At 39.7% G+C, this 21,474-nt stretch overlaps 1 protein-coding gene across 4 annotated transcripts in view; it reads right to left on the bottom strand.

Annotated features, from left to right (window-relative positions):
* si:dkey-21p1.3 (uncharacterized) overlaps window positions 1–21,474 on the bottom strand; it is a 33,540-nt gene continuing 12,066 nt past the window's right edge. For 3 of the 4 annotated variants that reach the window (XM_076880619.1, XM_076880621.1, XM_076880622.1), the window contains 59 exons: window positions 20,922–20,960; window positions 20,668–20,721; window positions 20,512–20,565; window positions 19,926–20,033; window positions 19,766–19,819; window positions 17,403–17,456; window positions 17,277–17,321; window positions 17,075–17,128; window positions 16,937–16,981; window positions 16,784–16,837; window positions 16,660–16,704; window positions 16,515–16,568; window positions 16,201–16,245; window positions 16,044–16,097; window positions 15,910–15,954; window positions 15,715–15,768; window positions 15,528–15,635; window positions 15,370–15,423; window positions 15,225–15,278; window positions 13,821–13,865; window positions 13,693–13,746; window positions 13,459–13,503; window positions 12,710–12,763; window positions 12,409–12,462; window positions 12,272–12,325; window positions 12,025–12,078; window positions 11,803–11,856; window positions 11,663–11,707; window positions 11,520–11,564; window positions 10,591–10,698; window positions 8,577–8,630; window positions 8,375–8,428; window positions 8,084–8,137; window positions 7,872–7,979; window positions 7,683–7,736; window positions 7,455–7,562; window positions 7,274–7,324; window positions 6,377–6,430; window positions 6,235–6,288; window positions 6,054–6,116; window positions 5,760–5,867; window positions 5,576–5,629; window positions 5,098–5,151; window positions 4,945–4,998; window positions 4,807–4,860; window positions 4,626–4,679; window positions 4,425–4,478; window positions 4,280–4,333; window positions 4,116–4,169; window positions 3,973–4,026; window positions 3,838–3,891; window positions 3,683–3,700; window positions 3,519–3,581; window positions 3,241–3,366; window positions 2,979–3,108; window positions 2,797–2,903; window positions 2,405–2,470; window positions 2,112–2,321; window positions 1–1,585 (listed from right to left, as the gene is read on the bottom strand). In XM_076880619.1, the coding sequence (XP_076736734.1) occupies window positions 1,454–1,585; window positions 2,112–2,321; window positions 2,405–2,470; window positions 2,797–2,903; window positions 2,979–3,108; window positions 3,241–3,366; window positions 3,519–3,581; window positions 3,683–3,700; window positions 3,838–3,891; window positions 3,973–4,026; window positions 4,116–4,169; window positions 4,280–4,333; window positions 4,425–4,478; window positions 4,626–4,679; window positions 4,807–4,860; window positions 4,945–4,998; window positions 5,098–5,151; window positions 5,576–5,629; window positions 5,760–5,867; window positions 6,054–6,116; window positions 6,235–6,288; window positions 6,377–6,430; window positions 7,274–7,324; window positions 7,455–7,562; window positions 7,683–7,736; window positions 7,872–7,979; window positions 8,084–8,137; window positions 8,375–8,428; window positions 8,577–8,630; window positions 10,591–10,698; window positions 11,520–11,564; window positions 11,663–11,707; window positions 11,803–11,856; window positions 12,025–12,078; window positions 12,272–12,325; window positions 12,409–12,462; window positions 12,710–12,763; window positions 13,459–13,503; window positions 13,693–13,746; window positions 13,821–13,865; window positions 15,225–15,278; window positions 15,370–15,423; window positions 15,528–15,635; window positions 15,715–15,768; window positions 15,910–15,954; window positions 16,044–16,097; window positions 16,201–16,245; window positions 16,515–16,568; window positions 16,660–16,704; window positions 16,784–16,837; window positions 16,937–16,981; window positions 17,075–17,128; window positions 17,277–17,321; window positions 17,403–17,456; window positions 19,766–19,819; window positions 19,926–20,033; window positions 20,512–20,565; window positions 20,668–20,721; window positions 20,922–20,960 (3,840 nt within the window). In that variant the 3' untranslated portion in view covers window positions 1–1,453. The remainder of the gene's footprint in view (window positions 1,586–2,111; window positions 2,322–2,404; window positions 2,471–2,796; window positions 2,904–2,978; window positions 3,109–3,240; window positions 3,367–3,518; window positions 3,582–3,682; window positions 3,701–3,837; window positions 3,892–3,972; window positions 4,027–4,115; window positions 4,170–4,279; window positions 4,334–4,424; window positions 4,479–4,625; window positions 4,680–4,806; window positions 4,861–4,944; window positions 4,999–5,097; window positions 5,152–5,575; window positions 5,630–5,759; window positions 5,868–6,053; window positions 6,117–6,234; window positions 6,289–6,376; window positions 6,431–7,273; window positions 7,325–7,454; window positions 7,563–7,682; window positions 7,737–7,871; window positions 7,980–8,083; window positions 8,138–8,374; window positions 8,429–8,576; window positions 8,631–10,590; window positions 10,699–11,519; window positions 11,565–11,662; window positions 11,708–11,802; window positions 11,857–12,024; window positions 12,079–12,271; window positions 12,326–12,408; window positions 12,463–12,709; window positions 12,764–13,458; window positions 13,504–13,692; window positions 13,747–13,820; window positions 13,866–15,224; window positions 15,279–15,369; window positions 15,424–15,527; window positions 15,636–15,714; window positions 15,769–15,909; window positions 15,955–16,043; window positions 16,098–16,200; window positions 16,246–16,514; window positions 16,569–16,659; window positions 16,705–16,783; window positions 16,838–16,936; window positions 16,982–17,074; window positions 17,129–17,276; window positions 17,322–17,402; window positions 17,457–19,765; window positions 19,820–19,925; window positions 20,034–20,511; window positions 20,566–20,667; window positions 20,722–20,921; window positions 20,961–21,474) is intronic. The other variant, XM_076880620.1, reaches the window with a different exon arrangement.

The following is a 21,474-nucleotide window of genomic DNA, read 5'->3' as shown; positions in this document are numbered from 1 at the left end:
TTTGTTGGTATTTTGCTTTAATGGTTCTTATTTCTCTCCAGAAATACAAAATATCCACACAGTAAACCCACCACACCTTTCGTTATGTACCATGAATCAAAACATATTTCTAGGAAGAATAGGCTGTTTTTTAGGAGAAACGTTTACAATCAGACAGAAGCATGGTTTATCAGTATGTTACTTTTACTATTTTTATGCTACATGTTTTTCTTTTTTATCACACTCCACATCTTTACACTAAGTTCACAAGCCTAAACAAGCAAAGATATGCTAAGTTATAAAGACATTTCATGGGAAATATTCACAAGATTTTGTTTTGTAAATTACTGCCCCATTCATTTAAAAGACAGTTTTGGAGCCCGTGTGCAAGTTAAACGCGTTTTTGATGGAGCGCCTCTAAGTAGAGCGTGACATGCTGTCAAACCTTCATATAACTGGTCTCATGAGCCTACTGTGGCAAAACGGTTAATTTCAAAGAGACAACAAGACATTCACTGTATCAGACATCATAAGGATGGTGCATATAACCATGGATCTTCCTGTGGTCTGTGATTAAGTCAGTCCAAAGGCTCAAGAGTGAATTAGGACACTGAGAATGGAAGAATTTCCCCAACAGGCTTGTTATAAAAGACATGTTGTGTCTCTCTATGGTGAACCCAGCCAGAGTCAGCTGCCATACTCCAGGCACTCTTTCTTCTCCCAAGAATATTAAAATTTGTTGACATCACTGCACTCGGATGGTTGAGAAGATGCAAACCTGTTCACAAACCAGTGCTTCTACAATACTGGGAACGTAGGAATGTGGCACTAGGCCTAGAAAACATCAACAAGTTTTTACTTTGTAACTATTTGAGGATTACCCCTTACTGTGTGATGTGCGCAGGCTCAGTACAAACAAAACAACGGGCTCTGTTTCATTCAGAGCCATTGTTTTATTTTGATAGTGCGGGACGACATTCCCCTGAGTTGAGGACAAAGTAAAAAACGAAGACTTTTAGTGTAAATACAAAGTTATAAGTCAAACTGAACTGAACATTTGATGCTACATTTTCATAACAAAAATGTTTCATATGTCAAAAATCTAACAATTTTACAATTGAATAAATATACAGCAAAATACAAAACTGAGCACTTTTATTTCATTATTCATTTCAAATATACATATTTTATATTATTCCAGCTTTCTGGATGATAGGAAGCTGGAATAATAGTCTTTTTTCCCACCTTGGCTCATGTGGTGACTCATATGATCAGTATTGGGTTAGCAACCTTCAGGACTTACTCCACACAGGACACCCACCACTGGGGTTTATTTCCTGGGAGTCTCCACCAGTTGCTTTAAGAACCGAAGAAGCGTATTGGATGTGATGTGAAACGTCTTCACAATCCTAAAGACGTCCAGCTGCCTTCTTTCTTGAGCTCTTGAGACTTTCATCGCACACAGACACACCGGTCACAAGAAGCAGACGGGTCCCAATGCCACAGAGATCTCAGAGACAAGCTTGGAGACACTGCTCGTCTCTACACCCAGATGTCTGACAGGAAGTAATTCCATATCTCCTTGAACCCTGACAAACAGCTCCAGCTGGAGAAGCAGCAGACAAAAAGCAAACACAAGGAGATATGTTCAGTTTGTTCTTCCTGGATTCATAACTAATTCCAGAGACTAGACCCTTGTGCATGGCGAGGGAAATGATTTTTAGCAGCTGTATGGTATCTCTGAGCAATCTCAAGTCTAATATTGTTTTATTAAATCTCCTTTATTCCCATAACTATAAAACGTGTGCAATTTACCTTGTAAGGCTATCGTACAAAAGCTGAAATTAAAAAGTTCTCATAGTTCAGACAGTGTTTGATTTATTTGTACCGCCACATGACTTATTTATCTTTTGGAGACTGGTGTTTCCTTTCATAAATTTCCTTCACAATAAAAGGACTCTGATCTGACACAAATGTGATGCATGGTTCCTGAAAGTAATCGATTCCACTTCTTTTTCTCAGACGCCTTATGTACAACAATGTAAAACGAATGTGTTGTTTGTATTACAGTCACAGTTATAGAAAGATGCTGGCAACGCCCCCAAAAACTGTCACAAATCGTTTAGTCTTACCTCAGAGTGTTTTCTGGACACTGTGACAAAGTGTGAATCGATTTCTTTGCCAGAGTCTCCCAGTAAGTGGATAATCTGACTGGCTAAATCATCTGTGGCAGCAGTACTCGTCTGGTTTTCTGTACAGCTGAGAGTGATGTGCTGGAAAGATGAGTGGCTGTGTAACCGCAGAAACTTTAGCTGGACAGCTTCCACACCAGGGTAATCAAACTATCAGAAAGAGCATTAATGTTAGAAAGCACATCTAGAAATAATAGTTTCCTGAATCTAGCCACATATTATTTAATACTTACTTTTTGGTGGTGAGTAAACCTCTCCACATATGTCCTCATCATTTCTGGGTCCCTCCATATTTGAATCTAAACAGTGGGATATGATGTATATTTTTGAAGCCATTCATAAAAACACAAGATTTTTGTAGTAGCATTAATCAGAGAAGACACACACACACACACACACACACACACACACACACACACACACACACACACACACACACACACACACACACACACACACACACACACACACACACACACACGTTACTTTTTCCTTCAATAATCTGACATAAATGCAGTCCAAACTATCTACAAACATTCTCAAGTTCCATGTTTTGTAGCTGATATTGTGATAATGAAGTTAGTTCTTTGATAACGTTAAGCTTCACAGGTGAAAATGACTGAACCTTTGAGTAAAGAGGTTCTATGCAGGTTGCTCCACCTCCTGTGAAGTTACAGAAGACCTTCAAGGCATCACAGGGACAGCCTTGGTTCGGGTCCATGTAAAAGTAACCTGAAAAAAAAAGTTGAATGGAACGTACTGAAATATATAAGGGAAAACGTAATAAAACAGTCATCAGATACTCACCATCATTTAGATGTGGACGTATGAGTCTCAGCTCATGGCAGGTGGTTCCAGGATCATCTCTGGTGCCCAGGGGCCAGCTGAAGAACTCTGCTTCATCTTCTTGAGACCATCTCCTTGTCACTTCCCTGGGCTACAGGAAAACAGTGTTCAGCATTCACTCAGTCGGCTTAACATGTTTTACTTTTAAAGCTAGACTGCAGAGCAAATGAGGACATTCTGTGACTGTATATAATGTGCATGGAATAAGAAAGCTTGCACCAACTTTTTCTTGCCCTTCGCTTTGCTTCGGGAGGCCGGGGCTTTGCTTTGAACTCTGTGCAGTTTGAAAACTATATTTTTTAACAGGTCTTTGCTTAGGCTTCCATTTGCCAGGGGCTCCTGGTTTTCCCTGTGAAAGGCATGGCATGATGCAAACTTTCAGGATATTCGGAGAAATGGATCAAGCTTTACATACATCTCAAAACAATCTAGCATGTTGCATTTGTGTTCAGCGATCAGGTCCAAAGCTTCTTCGCTTATATTGTGTTTGCAAACTCTTACTTGAGGTCCCGGCTTGCCCTTCGTTCCCTTTGGACCTCTCCTTCCTCGGACACCTTTCATTCCCTGTAGTGACCCAAACACAATTCAGCAATGAACAACATTGAATTAAAATTGACTAATGCTAAGACTTAAACATTTATAGAAATACAAAGTCAGTCACCCACTTTCACTCCAAGGTGGCCCTGTAACAGAGACGAGTGTATCAAACAAAGTTTTTAGGTTACAACATGACAATTTTTAAAATATTATTCAGTAAAACTTCACTAATCAAGATATTTTAGTAAGTCATTACAAAAAACTGAACATCAAAGCAACTTACAGGGATTCCTGAGAAGCCTTCCTGCCCGGCTGGACCACGAGGACCAGTGTCCCCCTGTAGTAAATGGTTAATTGATTATTTATTGGATACAAATAATTAAAAACAATGCAATAATGGGAGTAAAGTGTGACTGACCTGTTTCCCCTTATCACCCTTTTCACCTTTAAATCCCTGCAAACCAGGATTCCCCTGATATAGAAGTCAGACATGTGGTAGATTAATCCAAAATCCACCTTTTTCATTTAAAGCATTTTATATTTAAATTGACTGCAATTCACCTTTAATCCAGGTGGACCTATTGGTCCACGTATCCCTGTATCACCTGGGAGACCCTTTGTAGAAAGAAAAGAAATTAAAGGAGTTACAAATACACAAATATATGTTAGATGAGATTCTGACATATTGAATGAATATATGCACAAAATATGTAACTGACTCTTACCTTCGTGCCAAGACTTCCAGATTCACCTTTCTCTCCTCTCAGCCCTGGAATACCCTGAACCAACAGCAGCAGATGATGCAAATGTTCACACTAACAGGGGTAAGGTTTTTATTAGCGATCACGTTCTGCTCTCTAATCATTTTACCTTTGGCCCAATTGGTCCAGGAGGCCCACGTGTTCCTTTTAGACCCCTCGTACCCTGAGATATTTAATAAGACCTTAGTAAGAAACATTTCAACAATGCATTACATCAAACAAAATAAAAAAGACAAATTTATAAGCACCACTATGCTATAATATTAACGTGCTTATAATAGTCACCTGAAATGTATAAATGATTGCTTACCTTAACCCCCCCTTCTCCAGCGTTTCCCTTAATCCCAGGAGATCCAGGTTTTCCCTGCAAGGTATGCATGTATTTAATACCACATAATGCAATAATCTGTAAGAAAAGCTTAGCTGCAAAAGACTTATTCCATTTGTAATTGTGCAGATTTGCATGTCATTCATTTCCTTAGTGAAATTACTGTCTTGCCAGGCCTGCCTGGTGTTCCAGGAGCTCCTCTGTGACCAACGTCACCCTATGAAGTTAGCAGGGGAAAAAGAAATTAATAAAAAATTGTGAAATGTGTTAAAATCAATTTTAGTAAGGCAAACTTTCTTACCGGATCTCCCTCATTACCCTGAACTCCCAGCAACCCATCCAGACCGCTCAGTCCCTGAGAATATGATCGCAAAAACGAGAAAAGACGATCAAACGAAATGAGCATTGTTGGTGTTTCGTGTTAAGAATTGCATTTGTTAGTTGGGATGCTTACAGGTTTTCCAGGTGGTCCAGCAGGTCCTGACCTCCCCAGCAGGCCTTCAGGTCCCTACAAAAGAGACAAGAAACTTCACCGGATGAAATCAAGGCCAAAACCGCTTAACCTTTACTGTTAACACTCATTGTTTATTATTTAATTCAGAGTGAATCATTAATTAGGCTTTACAGAAGACTGAATAATTAATCTGTGTTTATCAGACACCCAGTGCAAGTAAGTAAAGTTTATTTAGTGCTTTTCACTGACATAACAGTCACAAAGTGTTGAACAACAATTAAGACACCAGATAATCATGTTAAAACAGATTAAAAAATAGCATCAAATTGGTAAGACAGCATAATACACACCCAGTGCACGTGGGATTTATACTATCCGTAAATGTTGAAATAAACTATATTTCATAATAGTCACAGTAACTAATCTTGTAACTCCAGTCTGAGATGTGAAGGGACACTCGGCTTAAAACAAAACTCACAATTTGCCCAGCAGCTCCTTGTGTCCCTTTACTTCCTGGCTCACCACCTTTTCCCTTCAAAATGAATTCAGTGACATGAAAGTTGCATGAAGCAGGTTAAAAGTACCTTCACTATGATAGCTTTATTTAAGGGAATTAAGAAACTGCTTTAGAGTTACATGTTTGAGCCACGCTTTCTTCTTACCTTTGGTCCCTGGATTCCTTTAGTTCCTGGAGGACCAGGAGGGCCACCAGGTCCAGTTTGACCTTTAGGACCTGGAGAGCCTATGACCCCCATCTTCCCCATTGTACCCTAAAATCACAGTGAAATATACTCAGAAATTTCTAGAATCACACTATAATAGCAACAGCATAGTATAGAAATGTAATTTTTGGAATTGAAATATGTCAGATGATCCGGTAAGATCATTTAGTCATTTATGGCACTTACTATTAAGTATTAAAACTGCAATTTAAATGCTTAAGAATGCTCTCTTACCAGTCTTACCACTTTCCCTCGTGTTCCAGACTCGCCTTTTACGCCTTTCATACCTCTGATGCCCTGGGAAACAAAGACAGTTATGCAGACACATGGCCTCACTGTGTTTGCACACATGATATTAAATATGCTTGACCATATTTATTATGGCCACAGAGTGAAACAAATAATGAAATCTAACCACGTCTCCCCGAATGCCTGGAAGACCCAGCATACCCTTTTCACCAAGACTGCCCTGAATTATAGAAAAACCAACAGAGACAGTTAAAAACCAGTGAAATGTTTTAGCTGGACAGTTAACATGTGTAAAAGGTACAGTATACCTTTGCTCCAGGCACTCCACCTTTACCTTCAGCACCTCTCTTGCCAGGTAATCCCTAAAAACAGACACATAATGTATAAATAACTTACATATCACTGAAACAACTAAACCTTTTTTTTCACATTCAGGCCTAAATTAAGTTATATATTTTAAATATGCTCCACAACATGTCACTGTTGCCTATCCACAGCACGTTATTAGGTCCACCTGTTCAAATGACACCTGCTGAAGTTCACACTGAGCATCAGAATGGGGAACAAAGGGGGTTTAAATGACTTTGAGAACAGCTGGTGACTCAGACTGGTTGATCTGAGTCTTGTCCCCTTCAGTCCGGGTCGTAGCTCGAGCCCATGACATTGTGCTAGAGGTCAGCGGCGCATCAGGGGAGACTGTTTCGAGCCGATAGCAAGACAGGCACTAACTTAAATAATCACTTGTTACAACAAGGTATGCAAAAGAGCATCTCTAAATGCAAATGGGCTACGGCAGCACGAGCTTACACCAGGTGACACTTCTAGAAGCTAAGAACTGGAAACTGAAGCTATAGTTTGCATGCGATCCCCAAAATTGGACAGTAACTGAATTCAAATGAAGAAGAGTCACGTCATGGATGTCCAGCCAGCAGATCTGCTATCATGTTAATGTCAATATATGTTTCCAGCACCTTGGTGAATCTATGCTACAATCATAGCTGTTCTGAAAACAAAAGGGGGTTGATATTAGTACTTTAAGTGTACCTAATAATGTGTCCGGTGAGTGTGTGTGATTTAGTTAACATTTTTAACTCAAATTCAACACAAACACATCGAGGTGATACCAATATCGAACATTTAGTGCACATTTTAGCACACAGTCAGTATAATAATGGAAAGTTAATGTTAGGTAAAGTAAAACGTACAGCTGGTGACGGTCCAGTGGGTCCAGGAGGGCCTGTAGTACCAGGAGGACCCTGAAAGAAAAACAGATATAATGTTGTTCAGCAGCATTATAGTCAAACATGCATGTTCTGTAGAGACATATAGACACAGCACATGTTGTTAAGATGACTGAAGCAAACAGAGTCCCCCTCAGGTACTAACAGCGAGTCCCTGGAGCCCTTTCTGGCCTTTCGTTCCTGCTGCCCCAGTTTGGCCTCCAGCTCCAAATGGCCCACGAGTGCCTGATAAAGCCCTGGGGCCTGGCTCACCCTGTCAGTAAATCATCATTATCACTATCAGGTTTTCACTCAGACATTTTGTTTACAGGCAACACCAGTTCTCAGGTTTTCTTCATCATTGTTTCTACATGTATGAGTTAAAATGACTGACCTTGAGTCCTGGGGGCCCCTGCTGTCCTCTATCTCCGGGTGCACCCCTGTACCCCTGAGAAAATCACATGTAGTAAAGACAAGGCAGAGGCGATGCACAGTCTTCCTTATATTTGCTCTTTTTGAATTAATATCCCTGTATGGAAGTCAGTGGTGTTACAGTAAACTATACTTTAGGATTACTACATACCCGTTTCCCTTGTGGCCCCTTCGGTCCCTGTGAACCTTGGTTTCCTCTTTCACCCTCAGACCCCTTTGGTCCTTTCTGCCCAGGAGGTCCTGTGTTTCCCATAACACCCTGAAATCACAGTTTTATAAGTAACACAATTTTCACGAATGCTGCAGTAAACTGATAGCAAAATTAACCTTTATTCTTAATTTTGGGATTGATATTGGACTCACAGATAAGCCTTTTTGGCCGGCTGGCCCTTGAAATCCTTTCTGTCCGTTTGGACCCTAAAGACAAGAACAACGCTCAGTTTGTCCTGTTTCATGGGCTCATATTCCTGAAGTTACTCTAACAGTTATGATCTTCTAGGTCTTTCATTTTCCTTTGATTTTCTTTCTTTCTCTTGTATTATCTGTGCTTTCTGTACTCTTCGCATCTCTAGTTTTCTTACTTTAGGTTTTGTTAATTTTATGTTAAATGGAAATTGAAAACAGTTGAATCCATGACCAAGCTAATCAATCTACCTCCTCACCATCGAGACCAGCAACTCCCTCCTGCCCCACAGGTCCTCTGGATCCCTGAACACAGGACATGTAGAGACAAACAGAAGAAGAAGAACCGTCTTAAGTTACTTCAAATGACACAGCATTATTGACGTGCACTTGCATACAGCTTTTTCTGTATTTAAGTAGGCGATAAGATACTTAGAGAAGCTCAGAGGTTCACCTTATCTCCTTTTACACCGCCTGATCCAGATGGCCCCTGACTTCCATCTTTACCCTGCGTGTTAAGAAATTTAAGATAATAACAGGGAGATAATATAAAGAAACATCCTATCAAAAAAGGAAGACAGCTCCGTCTTAGTGAGCTCGCAGTTTGGTAGAGCAGGTTTTTCTACCAAATGTATTTTGAATTTTAATTTCAGGGGATGTATTTGCTTCATGTTCATTATACCAAATACTGCATAAATAATTGTTCTATAATTTGATGCACAACAAAGAATAAAGCAAAGATTATAATTCAACGTTACTATTGGTGCATCGAACTGCTCGGCATTAATGCCAAGGCATAATTTTAAAAAGCACCTTTCTGTCAGAGATATCTTGAAAATTAATATTATTAACAATATCTCACAAAAAACGGCGGCAAATTGCCTGTATTTGCCTGAACAACCATAATATTCAACCAAAAGTCGTCAAATTATAATGGTGACTCGGATCCATCTTGTCTTTTGAAAAGAGCAGGGTTAAATCCATGAAAATTAATCGTACATGCGTTGGCTTATCAAAGTTTTCGAATCAGTTCAAATGCGGTGTAAATAAACCCGACATCATCATCCTTCCAACAGGTCTGGTGACACCGGGCTCGACTTGGTCTGGTGACTGACCCAGAGAAACTAATTATGAGTTCATGGCAAACTGGAAAGAAAGAAAGTGTCTGTTCGCTCCCGAGTGTTTCTGCAGTTATCACAAGAGGACTGTTCATCCTGCAGTTAAGCAAAACTGCAGAGAGATTAGCATGAAGGCTTTGTGACCTTTCACGTGGCTGACAGTTGACTTGATGAACAAAGTGTGACTAATGATGTGTTCTGAGTCTGGGATTTTGGGTTTTTCTAGTTTTGTATTTTGGATTATTTTCCTTGTATCCCTGTTTATTCATGACTCTCTTATGTTTCCACATCTGGCTTCTTCTTCATCTTTGTATTTATGATTTGTAACTTGTGTCAATTTAGTCTTGCATCCTTTTCAGTTGTGGCTCTCTTCCTGTTTTATTTTGGTGACTGTTCTTCTCTGTATCCTTTGTCTTGGTTAACGTCCTCCACAGTCATTATCTTAGGCTACGTTCACACTGCAGGTCTTGATGCTCAAATCCGATTTTTTTGTCTGCTTGTTCACACTACAACTAAAATGCGACAGCAAACGCGCTCTAGTGTGAACGCTCAAAGCGGCCCGCATGTGCAAAAGAAGACGTCACACACAACGCGCTCTGTTTAGACCCAGAGCAAACAGTGTTGTTTGACTGATGGCCCTTAATATAAAGACTTCGGACTTTACGTTTCCCAATTTTTGCTTTAAGTTATTTTGTTATTTACATAATAATGTAAATAACCTAATAATGATCCTTATTGCCGTTTAAGAGAGGAGCGGTGCTTCAAAGGATAGCTGCAGATTTCTGTCAGAATCTGCAGGTTATACAGAACAAATAAAATGTTCACGTTGTCTTCCCAACAGTTTCACTGGATGGCCAGGAAGCGTTCGCGATGTCTTCTCTGGCGCTGATAATTGGCGTCTGTCTTGTGTCAGTGACGTAAAAGACGGATTTAATGCGACTTGACCATCAAACAGCAGTCGCTTTCTAAAACATCGGATTTGTATCGGATTCAGCACCACATACGAAAGTGACCCAGATCGGATTTGAAAATATCGGATTTGTGCCGTTCACACTGTCACACCATGATCGGATAGATGGGTCGCATAGGGTCAAAAAAATCGGATTTGATGCGCTTTCGCCTGCAGTGTGAACGTAGCCTTAGTTAACCCCAGCTGTGTTCCTACTTGGTTTTTTATCTCCTCATTATGTAAAATGCCTGAGTTCTGTACACAGCCAACCTTGACAGTTATGTTGGACAGACTGACAGAGCTTCAGTTTGTGTATGAAATAAAACAATTAGGCTCCCAAACTTCTAATTATATTTGAAAACAAAAGCAAAAAACCCCCCCAAAAAACAACAAAACCTTACAGAGTAACCTGTAACTCCAGGAGGACCAACTGGGCCTTGTGGACCTTGACCGCCTGGAAGACCACGGGACCCAACTTCACCCCATGGTCCAATGTTGCCGTGGATACCCTGTTGGATTAAAGTATGTTTAAAAAACAGAGAAAAAAGTTCATAGACTAAAAATATTTCTTGGTTTTATACAATCTGATTGAAGTCTGTTAGTTAAATACTCAAAGACGTTCACATGCTGTGTGTAGAAAACACACACAGCTGCAGTCATGTGAAAAACAAAGCCCACGCTCGGAGCTCGGAGTTTAAGAGTGAAGGTAGCAGCAAGCTGCTGCTCGTCAAATGCACTTGATTAATCAAGTGTGACTATCTCTATAGAAGCAGATGTTGGTCTGGAGCTTTCAGGTGTGTGCTAACAAATTAATGCCACAAATTTTTGAATTTTTTGAATGCAATACAAACAAATTGCAAGTCTGCATTTTGGGTCCTTTGCTGCCTCCCCGCACACAGACCATGACACAAATGGTACCAAACCTCAATGAATTGAAGCGACCTTAAAATAAAGTTCAAGAGAAGTTGGACAAAATTCCTCCACGACACGAGAAACTGAAAATTATACAGAAAACTATTACTTCAAGTTACTACTGCTAAAGGTGGTGGCACGTTATCACAGGACTGCACAGAGTCCAATGAAAAACGTTCTTTTCCACACACCTGCCTTCATCTAATTCTCTAATTAACTCACAAACCAATGCTGACGTGTAGAAACTCAAACCGCTGACCAATCAGTGCGTCCGACCTCCTGGGCTACAGCATTCTCACATTCTCAAACATCAAGACATTTACCACAATAAAATCAAAGGCATAAGTTGACCAAAAGAATGTGTAAACAAAGGACTGGATGAACGTTTTGTATGGACAAATAATTAAAATGATCTTACAGGAGCGCCTCTGTATCCCTGTGGTCCAGGCATGCCCATCTCTCCCTGGAGAATGACAAGAACTTGACTTTAGTAAGAAGTTAGAGAAACACTTATAAATAATGAACAGGCGATAGTAGAAAATAAGGGACTAATTCACTTACTCGGGGGCCTTGTATTCCTTTCGGTCCCTCCTCTCCTCTTGTACCCTTCACAGCACAAACGTTATCTTAGCATATGAGGAGCTAAATAACCGAGTGACTGATAAACCTGCTACTTAGTAATGAAGATGTGAGGCTCATACCTTAAATCCTTTACTTCCTGTTAGTCCGCTGGGGCCTTGTTTACCTACAACCCCCTAAAGGAAACATCAGGATTGGATTTTTTGGTCTGGCTATAAAGAAAGTACCACAAATTCCAGAAAGTCTACATTCATATATCATTGTTTGGGTTGAATTTTCAAGGCTTCATTATTTTCTTTCAACAAACACAGGAGTACTCTCCATACAGCTGCACAGTAACATACTCTCCTTCCTGGCTGTCCCGATGTCCCCTTCGTTCCTCTGCTGCCAGATTCTCCCTGGAAGTCGAATGACACAACGCTATGATCCTAACGTCACATAATTCACTGTGCTGAGTGATCACAGGACACTGTTGTAAAACTTTAGATCCTCATCTTAATAAATAAATGAATTCATTTATTACAGTCACTCCCATAGTCTCCAAAAATACTAACAATGTTTCATGAAGCAAGAATTTAAAAATTGCCTTACACTCTTTCCTACAGGGCCTTGGAATCCAGGAGGTCCTGTTTTTCCAGGCATTCCCTGTGGAAATGAGAACATGAGATAATAACTTGTCCCACTCCAGGATAAGCAAATGCAGCTGTCATATAACAGGACGAGCTCACTTTAGGTCCTGGAGGTTCGACCGCTCCATTCACTCCATTTGCACCAACAGGTCCCTGAAGCAAAGATCATATTAGTTTAATATCTGTTACCCTGGTAATATTACTGCTCAAGTATCATTTCTGACAGATTAAATGTTAACTATTAACCTAAAGAAGAAAGGATCAAATCTGATTCTGGAACACTTAACCCATTTTGTTCTGTAGGAATAACAAACCCATAACAATAAATACATAAAAAGAAAAATAATTCCCATTAATAAGGGAGGCTTCTGTTCCAAACACAGCACATGGTTAGTCTTACCGAGGCTCCACGACTGCCATCCTGCCCCTTGTGGCCCAGATGACCTTTAAATCCCTGAAAAATGAAAGAAATGTCTCCTTTTTTCTATTTGTTTTTTCTAGTGTGAATAAAAAAAAGGAGTTAAAATTTACCATATATTTGAAATCCATATAAATACAATACAATTTTATTTATATAGCACGTTTAAAACCAGGGGGTACACCAAAGTGCTTCACAGTAAGGAACAATGGTAAATGATTACACTGAACAGTAAGTCATTAAAACAAAGTAAAATAGAGAAAATAGAGAACAAACAAAAGCATAAGTAAGTAGAGATCAGAGATGATTATGCAGAGAAATGAGTATCTGCAAAAACTCAAACTCTCAGCAAGTATATTTGTCTTATTTCTAGTCAAAATTATCTCATTACACTTAAAATAAGACAAAATCAGCTACAAAGCAACTTTCCAGTAAGATTCAGGAACTTGTTTCATTGGCAGATTTTTTCACTGAATACAAGATATTTTACCTTGAAATAAGTGAAAAAATCTGCCAATGAAACAAGTTCCTGAATCTTACTGGAACGTTGCTTTGTAGCTGACCAGATGATCATAAAGAACGGCTGGGAGTATAGAGACTGAGGAGGTATATAAATAGTGCCATCATCTGGATAGTAGCTTAAGCAGATGTCATGTGTGGTGGATAGATCAATTCTGTTTTAAAGCTATAAACATGTGTTTCTCTAATGTTTACATGTACAGCATGGTCACCTTCAGGCCTTTTGAACCCGGCATCCCCGGGACTCCAATCTTCCCCTAAACAGATGGGTACACAATCAGGTGCAAACACAGTGTGAACTCTTTGACATGCCTCTGTTTAATGCAATAGTAAGAGCTTTTTCAATGCACTGATTGGTCGATGCCTTCAGTCACAGATGTAAAAAAAACAACAATTAACAGCGCAGTCATGCAAGTACAGAGTAAGAACTTTAACCATATAGGAACCTTAATACCAGGTTCTCCTTGAAGTCCCCTCTCTCCTGATGTCCCCATCTGTCCCTGCAATAACAAATAAATACATAAATAATACAAACATAAGTATCTATACTGAACATGTTGTCACTTATACTCACAACAGGACCAGGGATTCCAGAAAATCCCGCTCGACCTTCCCGACCCTTTGACAAGAAGAATGACTGTTAATGGTTAAGAAATGTTACAACACTGCTCCCTCTACAATACTACAGTTCACATATTTTTGGAAATATTAAAAGTAAGAAAAAGCTGAAAAACACCTCCTTTGCAATTTTATGTTGACTTTGCTTTTTAAAATGTCTTTTAACCCTTTAAAGCCAGTCGGTGCAGGCATGCTCTGTTTTGCGTAACTATTTTTAAATCCCAGTAGCTCTGCAACCACGTAAGGTAGCGCAATAATTTTTTTTGCATATGAAATCGGAGGAGTCGTACTTACATCTTATGCCATCAGCTTGTCCTCGGTCACAGTTTCCTTCCACATATAGCTTTGCAAAAACTGCATAAAAAGCACTTGTAGCAACAAAAACATAATATTCCAGAAACACCCTTTGCCGATCCGATCAGCTGTTCATAACACTTCCTATGTCCATCAGCACTGCCCGAAACCGGAAGTAATGTCATTTTGCGGAAATGTAGTTTTTTTTACTATCAGGGCCTCATGAGCCTATACTGGTGTTTTTAAAAGTTATGTTTGACTTTATGACTTTCTGTGTCGTTTCTGGGATGCTTAGGACTCATATTGCACTGCTGGAAATAGTTTATTTTGATGCATATGCTGTTTGTTTTTGCAAATTTGCATTATAATATTTATTTTTGTTTTTCCTGCAGTATATAAAAATTGGTGTATTTCAAAAATAAAACTATGAAGACACTCAAAATAAATTTCCTGTGGTGGGAAACTATTTTGTGCAACTTTTTTGTATTTACAGTTTTGAGGGATAAGCCTCTTAAATTTCTCTAACTAGAAATTTATGTTAAAAAAACAAAAACGATTTTCAATTTTTTTGTAGTTTATTGCACTTTTTGGAATTTATGTAATTACTATGCACCTAATGCATACATATTATTAAAATTTGGGCTATAATGGTTGTATTGATGTATAGCAACTTGAAATACTCCCAAAAATGGCTCCACAGCATGTAAAAATATAATATAAGCTCTGGCGGACTTGGTTCTATGGTAGGTCTTAAAGGGTTAAATACCAAGTTTGGCCTCTGATCTTTAAGGTCACACTGAGATATGCAACATTCTGTCAAACTAAATTTCTGTGCAAATATATTGATGTATTTTAGTGCTGTCAGCCATAACTGCATTAACGCGTTAAAAAGCTAACCGCGCTAATGTGTTGACGCCATGCAGCCCCACGCACGGGGTGATCCGCGGTAAGTCGTTAACTGAGATTTGCCGCGTTAATGCGGTTATGGCGTTAACGTCAATTTAACGAGATTAACGCTGACAACACTCATTTATTTTTATAGATATGAATTATTCAGACTCCTTACCTTATTGCCTCGAGATCCAGGACTTCCTTGAATACCAGCTGGTCCTCGGTTTCCCTACATCACATCATATTTGCACAACAAAATTCACTTTTCAGCAAAGAAAAAGAGTCAAGATAAACAGATTCAACTATTTGCTCAAACTCACCTTGGAGCCATCTTTTCCCTGCTTCCCTGGCTCTCCCATGATGCCATCAAAGCCCTACAACATTGGATGAAGATATGAAATAAGATCTGATATTACAGAAGCTTTAGCATCATAAGTGAGCATGTTTTTTTAAATATATATTTATTTTTTACACTCACAGCAGGTCCAGGAAGTCCTGGTAGCCCTGCATATCCTCCAAGTCCCTCAAGTCCCGTTGGCCCTGCGTGCCCCTTTGATCCCGGTTTACCTGGAGGTCCACGAGGACCCTGAACAAACAAAACAAGCTGATTCACTGATCTGATCAGTTAACCAACCACAGACCGGACAGATGGACAAGAAAATTACCTGGGCTCCCTTGAATCCTGGATCCCCCTTCTCACCTCTCCTGGATTTGACACCCTGGTGGTGACAGAAACACATAAGTAAACAGAAAACAACAGCTCAGGAGACCAAAAGGGAACATCAATTAATGTCATGCATTATAAAGGTTGTAACCATTTTAGCAAGAGTGAGAAATTAAATTCTTTTAAGTAATCTTACGGGATCACCTGAGGATCCAGGCTTTCCTGGATTCCCACTGGCTCCCTAAAATAAGGGGACATTGCTCAGGTAAACTCACTACAGCGTAAACAAACGCTGCACAGCACACTTACTCTTTAGTCTAATTATCTTACGTTTAGTCCAGGTGGTCCAGGTTGACCTACTTCCCCTTCATCTCCTGGATCACCCTGGTGAAATGTAAAAAACAGAAAATTCAAACGGCAGTGACCCGAACTGGTAACTGCGTACGTTCAAACCAGTTTGACATTTTATGTCTTCAAGTATACTCACAGTGCTACCTTTAGGACCTGGAGGTCCATTAGGGCCTGGGTTTCCCTGTGAGGTCATTGATCAAAGTGTTTTACTCACAATTAATTTTTCAACATGTGATAAAGAACTTTTTTTTTTTACTCCTAAAAAGATTTACTCAGGTTTATCTTCCTACTCTCGTTTTTAATCAATATTATCTCATTTTCACCTTCCTTTGTTCACAAACTACACGTGACCACACCAAAAACGTGCAACTTTCATTTACCAAACGCTGAACAACGTGTTGGTTGTTTCACACGTGATCATTTCATGCTATACAAAAGCTTTACTAATACCTGAGGGCCACGAACACCAGGAAACCCGACTGTTCCATCCGGACCGGGCTCTCCCTAAAGCAATGCACGTATGTATATTTTGGACATTTACTGAGGTAAGTGACAACGTCTGCTAGAAAGGGAGCAAATATAAGTGTTTTCTCACCTGTGACCCAGCTGCTCCTCTGGGGCCCATTTCACCCTGATGACCCTGACAGTTGAAATAATTGCTCTATAAATGTCTTTAAAAAACAAACAAACACCACTTTGAGTTTGTTTACTTTACTTACTGTTGGTCCTGTAATTCCTCGGACACCTTTTCCTCCTCCGGGACCCATTTTGCCCTGAAAAGAAGGCAGATTAATAGATGCTCATTAATAGTATCTCAGGTTTAATTAAAAATAATTTTCAGTGTGATGGTTTTGTGGGAGGATATAACTTACCGGAGGGCCTCTCGGACCACAGAAGCCTAAATCCCCAGTTTGTCCCTGAAAACAATGAAAAGCAACAATGAATGCAAAGTAGAAACAGTAGAAACACCAACACAGATCATTTTTTCTATCTGTTTGTGTGACACTGACCGAAGGCCCTGACGGTCCTGGGAAACCGGGAGGACCTCTTGCTCCGGACGTGCCCTGTAAACATTGGACTTTTCAGATGTAGCTTTAAAATGTACATAATTTGAGAGCAAAAATTAATTTAAGTCATCTGTTTTACAAATATTAAGTAATAAAAAGCAACTTTTTGAATGTGCTGGGAATGGAGCTGGTCATCTGAGCTTACTATGTAGCCAGGAAGCCCAGCGTGGCCTCTGACTCCTTTATTTCCCTGTAGGCACAAAGACACGGATCAGAATCCCGTGCAGCCTTCCTGCAAAACGACAGCAGTTCTACAGATGACTCGTCTGACCTTGTCTCCTTTCTGTCCTCTGGGTCCCTGTGACCCCGCCTCGCCCTGATAACCCTGCAGGCAGAGAAAATGTTTGACTCTTAATATAAATCTTTGACACTTTAACATATACAGTTATAATAGTATGAGCAAGCTGCACAAATAAGTGGCTGTCGCTGAATGCAAAGGGAGACAGATACACACTCACTGGCCAAATCATTAGATACAGATTTCTAGTGGTTTCATGGTGCTGGGTCATTTTGACTCAGCAGTTTTAGTTTCATGTGTTTCGGTGTTTTTTCTGTATTATGTTTTTTTTTTTATTCTTTAGTTTTCCTGTTTTGAAGATGTAATCCTAATTTTCAGTGTTATTCTGGTTAAGAGTTTTGTTCTTAGGTTTAGTTCAGCGTCTAGTCTGTGCTTGTCATGCTTCCTGTTTTACTTTGAAGGTCCGTGTCTCATGTTAGCGTGTCCAGTGTTTCTCTCCCCTGTGTTGTCCTTATATTTTCATTCGAGTCCTCACGTGTCTCCACCTCTCCTGATCACCTCATGTGTGTATTTAAGTCCTCCGTCTCCCTTTGTTCATTTGTTCAAGAGCTCATATTACCCCAGTTCTTCAGCAGCTTCACTGGTTGCCCGGAGAAGCCAGGATAAACTTTAAAGTCTTACTTCTCGCACACAAGTGTATCCATAAATCTGCTCCTTCCTATTTGTGTGACCTGCTTCATATCACCACTGTTTCCCGCCCTCATCTCACCACTGTGGGGATCAGGCATTCAGTCGCTCCGCTCCTCGGCTCTGGAACTCTCTTCCTCCAGCTGTTGTGGCCGTTTTTGTTGAATGTTTATAAAATGCAATTTGTATTCATTTTTGTTTTTTCTTTAAAGTTGTAGGAATATGCTGACCTAGTTTTGTTATGTAAATTTGTAATTCATTTTATTGGAAAAGTTTTTTGGAAAGTGATTGGTTTATTGGCTTATGGACCCTACCATTAATCAGGGGATTAAGAGCACCCTGGGGTGGTAAAGATGGTTTTTGTTTGCCAAACGTCTGATGGGAAGACGAAAAATGATTTTTTTGACCACTTTTGAAGTTGTTAAAGCAAATTAAGTTAACCTACGTTTAATTTTAAGTTTTAAGAAGTTATTTGGTTGATTTTTGTTTATAATTTTCCACGAAATAAACGGCAGATGATTTTTTAAACAATGGAGTCAGAAGTGCGTTCGAAAACAAACCTCCCGTTGCCACCCACGGCCTTTTCTTGGACTTTTTTGGCGTTTGGAACATAAAAGGCCGTGACACCAGCCATAAGAAATATAAACTCTCTTCCAGTATTTAAGTCACAGCTCAAAACACATCTGTTCAAACTGGCTTATTCACTTTAGTGCCGATTTTATCTGTTGTCAAGTTCTGTTTTGCAATTTTAACTTATTTTATGTATTTTATGACTATTGCTCCTTTTATTAATTTTGTTCTTTTGAAAGGCGCCCTCAAATAAAATGTATTATTATTACTATTATTATTACTATTGCCGCGTCGTGCCAGCTGTTCTGGCCACTTTGTTTCAGCCATAATAAAAGCTCGCCTTTCGTTCAAAGTTCAGTTCCGTCTTCTCGCCCGTGTCTGCTGCTGGATCCACCTCACTCAGTCCACTCAGTCCGTGACAGGTTCCTCGTGACTGTGAAAGCCATTTCATTACATCGACGTCCAAGAAAACAGTTTGAGGTGCTTTGAACTTTGTGATGGCGAGTCAGTAAGGGCTGGGCATGGTCAACAACAAGACTCAGGCAGGCTGTGGCACTCAAACGATGCTCAGTTGGTGCTGAGGGGACCAGGTGAGCCAACAACATTATACTGAACTGTTGATACAAGGCAGGACGGATCCATGCTTTCTACCATCTGATAGGTGAGACTCATCAGACCAGCTGACAGTAATGGCAGCTGCTGTGGTCTTTTTCTGTAGCCCGTCTCTCTTGTCCATCCAGAGAGGTCTCCTGTGTACCTCAGGCCTAATAAGTAGTTATCTGAATTACTGCTGCCTTCCTATCAGCTCTGTGTAAAGACTAGTGATGGTCGATCAGGCGTTTCTGAAATACACAGACCAGCCTGTCTGGCACCAACAACCATATCATACACTCAAATAACCTTTCTTCCTGATTCTGAAGCTCAGTTTGAACTTCAGCAGGTCATCTTGACCATGTTTACGTTCTTAAATACACTGAGTTGCTGCAATGTGATTGGCTGATTAGATATTTGCCTTTAACAGGCAGTTGAACAGGTGTATCTAATAAAAAGGCCAGAGAATGTATGCTGTCTATGCACGTGCATGCTAAAGCCTCCATAGTTATAATCCTGATAACATTATAAGTTCAGGACAATCTTACCCACTCACCCAGCTCCCCTTTGCTGCCCTGCTCTCCTGTGTAGCCTTTGGGACCCTGTAAGGACAACTAAGGAGTTAATTCCCCAGGCACCAGTATGACTAACTTAAATCCATACATGGAAACTAAAAAGAAATAAATACATGTTTTCCAGGAGATTTACCTGCTCTCCAGGTAAACCTGAAGGGCCCGGGTCAGCATTGTGTCCTGGGGTCCCGTCTCTTCCAGGTCGGCCCGGGGGACCCAGGATACCCTGTGGACCAGGACTGCCCTGGAGTACAACGCAACATGTAAAGTAGGTAGAAGAATAATCACGAGACATTACAGAGCAGATTTACAGACAATAGTAGTAATATCTTTCCTCTCTATTCAATATAAATTTGCTTCTACCCAGAATTCCTATTACTACTAAAATATATCCAGGAAATATTAAAACCTCTGTCCTGACCAACCACAACAAGCCAGCATCTACTTAAGCATCATATTAATGTCTTAATCCACCATAATATCGCTAGAATAATATACAAGTTATCACCCTACTGATCGTCCTAATCACGCTAAAAACATTTGATATTTACATAGTCAGCTGCTTTGCAATAAAGCATTAATCATCTCATTTTGCAATATGTGCGTGAACCTTAGCATGTTCTTTGCCTTACACTTATTTTTAGTTGTCATGATGTGAGCCCCATGATCCTGCACTCAAGTAATCAGATGCAAAAAAACAAAAACAAATCAGAGAAACGTACGATGATTCCTTGAACTCCTTTAGGTCCTTGCTTTCCAGGAATTCCAGGTAGTCCCTGGAGAAAAAGTAACCACTGGAGTCTAGTTACAGTCCTTTATTTGTATTGTCAGGTAAAACTTTCAAGTTGAATTTAGCCATAATGTCTTTGTCTACTTACAATTGGTCCATCATCTCCAGGAGGTCCGGGAGGACCCGGAGGCCCTTTAAGTCTCTGAGAACAAAAACACACAGTGTTACAGCTCAGGCACAACATGTCTTATTATAACATTCAAATGAAAATGTGCAAAGAATAATTTTTTGATTAACCTAAAAAAATAATCTTCTCAGAGTACCAAAGTTCAGCTGCTATAAGAAAGGAGTTACTGTAAAAAGTCATTTTAGGTGCATTCATGTTATAAAACAAACGCCTACCGGCCACGAGGACACCAGCTTTTTGTAAATTTGCTTTTTCTGCAAGAAAACAGTGAAGAATGGATTTTTTCAATCATGATTACTGAGCGTTCACACACAGAAAGAAAAGCTTATTCATACTTACCCTGACAAAAACAAACTTTAAAAATAATAACACAGCAGTGGTAACTATAGGCTCTGAAATAATTACCGATTTAAATTGTCACAGTTATAAGAACGCATCCGTCAGCAGTGAAAGTGGACAAACATGTGATATAATGAAACACAAGCAGACACTGAAAAATTAAAGATCCAATAACATTAAAACTGCTTATATATCGTAGTCAGTACAAATGAAACAAGTCAGTCTCTTCTAGATCGCACATGAAATGATTCAGTGGATCCAGAAGGATCACGTTTGTATTTTCCTGTCTCTCAGTTAATCTGATTTCACTTATTTCAGTTCTCTATATATTTGTCAAGCAAAAGTATCTTATAATGTTAAAAAAATCCTTAAAAAATGACACATTCAAGAAATAAATATTTAAACAATTTTACTAAAACTAACACTTCT

This window comes from Maylandia zebra, linkage group LG23 (genome assembly GCF_041146795.1).
Source record: "Maylandia zebra isolate NMK-2024a linkage group LG23, Mzebra_GT3a, whole genome shotgun sequence".
Lineage (NCBI taxonomy): Eukaryota > Metazoa > Chordata > Actinopteri > Cichliformes > Cichlidae > Maylandia > Maylandia zebra.
This window is presented reverse-complemented; position numbering and strand designations above follow the sequence as displayed.